Raw genomic sequence first — 3623 nt, 5'->3', positions numbered from 1 at the left:
CTAACAACAGCAGGAATCCATAGGGTTGCTATAAATTGGAACTGACTCAAAGACACCTGATAACATTATGCCTACTTGTAGAAGTTTAAGAAAAATGTTTTACTGTTTGATTTTTTTTTTCATTCTGTTTAAGGATATCAATTTAGAGTCAGTAATAGTTGACCATCAGCATGATTCCTTTAGAGCAGAAACAGTTATCAAGGATTATTCGTATCTCATACATCTTGGTGAGTACCTTATTTTTTATTTATGGAGACAACTCCATTGTCCTTTAAGTATGACAATAAACTTGCCTATAGTCTTTATAACTGTAACTTTTTATATGGTAATATCTTTTTGGTCTGTTATCTTGATCTATTTTTTTTACTCTTTTTTATTTACACTGATGAAAGTGCTTACAAATGTTAGCATGATTTCCTGTTTCTACATTTTAAATATTATTATGTTAATAAAACCAAAATCTGTACTAACATAAAATATTAATTGACCCAGTTATAGTGAGTCTCTTCTTCTTGACACTTGTAAACAACTTTCCATTGGGACAGTGTATCACATACAGCAAGCACTCATCACAAGGTGACCCACTGATCCGTTCTTTCTGTCACCAGAAGTCAGAGACTGAGCCATAGTGAGGTTAGAGCTCTATCAAAAGAAGTAAATCAGGACTAGAATCTGGAATCTAAAGTATCAGATTCTCAACTGTAATGACCTTGATATAGTATATCACCCTCTTCTCTCTATAAAATGAATCATGTCCTTTTACAAAAACGATGTTATTCTGGTCAGAAGATACAAATGAAACAAACTACAACAAAAGAAAAATAATCTTGGTATAGGTAATTTTAGTATTTTTTTTTTACTTAAAGAAAATTTCATTTAATTTTGTAAAGCACAGACAGAAAGTCAGCTAACTTTAAATTCTGCTCACCACTTGGGTACATTAATGAAGTGCCGTAAGTTCGGTATTCAGTATAAATTGTTAAAGGTTTTTTCTATCACCTTTTGTTAAATCAGCCCCTATTCATTAAATTAATCCATCTCAAACCTTTAATTTTGCTTCTAAAATAGAAAGTACAATATTGATTGTTGTTTTTCTATTACATTTTGTTTGCATGAGATCTAATGGGTTTTTCCTCATAGGAGTTCTAAGCAAATACTCATGTGACCAGAAAAGTACACATTAGTTATTAGCACTGTCATGATTTCACAGAAGTGAAAACTCTCTGCCAATATATATTAGGATTTAAATACTTTATGGCTAATAATGTTCACTGTGTAGCTAACAGTACATCTAGCACATAGATTAAAAATAAAATTAAGTCAGAAATGGGTATATAAAACTCGTTTTTGCTAATGTTAGACCTGAGGGACTAAATAACATAAAGTTGTTAAGCTCCTGTTAACCATATTAATCCAAGAAATTTAGAGTAGATAGTAGTAAAAATATTTCTTGTTGTCGTTAAGTGCCTTCAAGTCAGTCCCTAAGAACAGGAATATTTGTCTCTTTTGTTGACTCTATCCATAACACCTAGAATGTAGCTGGCACACATGTTGTTAGTGCCGTCAAGTAGGTTCTGACTCTTGGTGACATTGTGTAGGGTTTCTGAGGAGCAGCTAGTGGGTTTGAACTGCTGACCTTGTGTTTCGCAGTCCAGTGCTGATTTTATAGCACCGCACCAGGAGTCCAGGCACACTATGTGTACATGTGTATATACGAGCACAGGTCAGCTCTGGATCTAGCTTAATGCTTTCTTTCTTGTTATTATCTTGAACTGAGTATTCATTTGTCAATTCAGAACAGTCTGTTTGAGTATCTATGTGTATGTGGCTATTATTTTGAATAGCTGAATGACTATTCAGTTCTAGAAAACAACAAGAAAGAAAGTATGAAGCTAGATCCTGACCTGACCTGTGCTTATCTATATACATGCGCACACGGTGGAGCATGCATCTCAGGTGCTGCCTTCCCCTGGCCCACATCCTTTTAGATATTCAGGAGTGATAAACTGAAACTGTGCTTGGGCTAATGTGGATACCCACTTGTGGAAACTAAGTATTTATTCTTCAGTTAATAGGGAGAGAAATAGAAAAAAAGCAATGTATTTTTTTAAAGTTTGAGTTTCCAATTTGGTTATGTACAATTTCTTACTTTTGGTCTCTCAGATGATATTTTATTTGTCTCAAAGGATTTAAAATGGTGCAGAGTACAACCTTGGAACATCAGTGTTCTGTGTATAGATACAAGGACAGTAACACAGGCTGAATGGGTATGGAAGGAAAAGTGGGATATATACATATATCCCATGGAGTCCTGGTGTGGGTTTGTAAGATCAGCGCTGGACTGCAAACCACAATGTCAACAATTTAAACAGGGTCACTATGAATTGGAACTGCCTTGATGGTACTTAACAACAACAACAATAATATATCCCACAAATATGAGTTTTAAAGAGGATATTTATACATGAGTAACCACAGGGAGGAAGTGGAGTGTTGTTACATGGAGGGGATTACTCACTGAGATGAAACAAGAGTGTATGATTTTTTAATGTAAAACTGATGATCTTGTCTGTAAACCGTCATTCAATTCACAATAAAAATTTTGTTTTAAAGGAAAGAATCAGAAAAAAAAATAGTAGAATGGTGCACAATAGAACACTGTAAATGATTTTATATGCTATTCATATACTGTATGAATTGAAGTTAAATTTTGATTAAATATATTTTTCTTTCCCAGGCCTAAGCCATGAGATTCAGGAAGAATTTTCTGGTAAGCTACAAAATAAAAAAAATATTCCAAGATATGCAAATTTGAGTTACACAGAAAGAGAGAGAAAAATTAGTGCCTTGTTTTTCATATGTATAGTATGATGTTGGAACTCCTGGTGCGGAGCTGTGGGTTAATAATGCTGGACTGCAAAGTCAGTTTGTGAGCTTCATACTCACCCGCCACTCCTCAGAATCCCTATAGAGGGTTGCTATGGGTCGGAACCACCTCGATGGCACTTAACAACAACGGCAACATCATCATGTTGAAAACCAAAGTCCAGCAGACAGGACAGGACAAATGGAAATGAGCAAACCAGGGAGAACGTAGGAAGAGTGCTGTTGCACTGAGGTAATTGCATTGTAGCCAGTGTCACTAAACAAGATGTATATGAATTGTTGATTGGGATACTAATTTGCTCTGTAAATTTTCATTCAAACCACAATAAAATGTTTTTCAAAAGTTAAATGTGAAAGGAATAATTCAAAAGGATGATATGATGTTTTCTGGAGTGTAACCCACCAGCTGCTCCTCAGAAGCCCTACACCAGGTTGCCTTGAGTTGAAACCAGCTCAGTAGCACTTAATAACAATAAAGCAAATGCACTGATTTTAAAATATAGTCATCATCCTCAGGTTTCATTTTGTTTGCCATATTTTCTTTTCCCTTTCATTTGTTAACCATTCCTTTTTTTAAAAAAATACAAAAAATCTTTATCCTTTGCATTCTACCTTCCTTCTTGCTCTCTAGCCTACTGATATGCAGCTTCTGAAATATATTCCATTCCTACTCATTGCCACGGAGTTCATTCTGACTCATAACAGCCCTGTAGGACACAGCAGAACTGCCCCAGAGG

General features: G+C 35.0%; 1 protein-coding gene across 1 annotated transcript in view; it reads left to right on the top strand.

Moving 5' to 3' along the window:
- LOC102834341 (cytochrome b5 reductase 4-like) overlaps window positions 1-3623 on the top strand; it is a 141745-nt gene that overhangs the window by 100165 nt on the left and 37957 nt on the right. The window contains exons 8-9 of the mRNA XM_006870649.1: window positions 134-227; window positions 2738-2770. Of these exons, the coding sequence (XP_006870711.1) occupies window positions 134-227; window positions 2738-2770 (127 nt within the window). The remainder of the gene's footprint in view (window positions 1-133; window positions 228-2737; window positions 2771-3623) is intronic.

This window comes from Chrysochloris asiatica, unplaced genomic scaffold (genome assembly GCF_000296735.1).
Source record: "Chrysochloris asiatica unplaced genomic scaffold, ChrAsi1.0 scaffold00146, whole genome shotgun sequence".
Classification (NCBI taxonomy): domain Eukaryota; kingdom Metazoa; phylum Chordata; class Mammalia; order Afrosoricida; family Chrysochloridae; genus Chrysochloris; species Chrysochloris asiatica.
The sequence above is the reverse complement of the archived record's forward strand: the minus strand, read 5'-3'. Positions and strand labels throughout refer to the sequence as shown.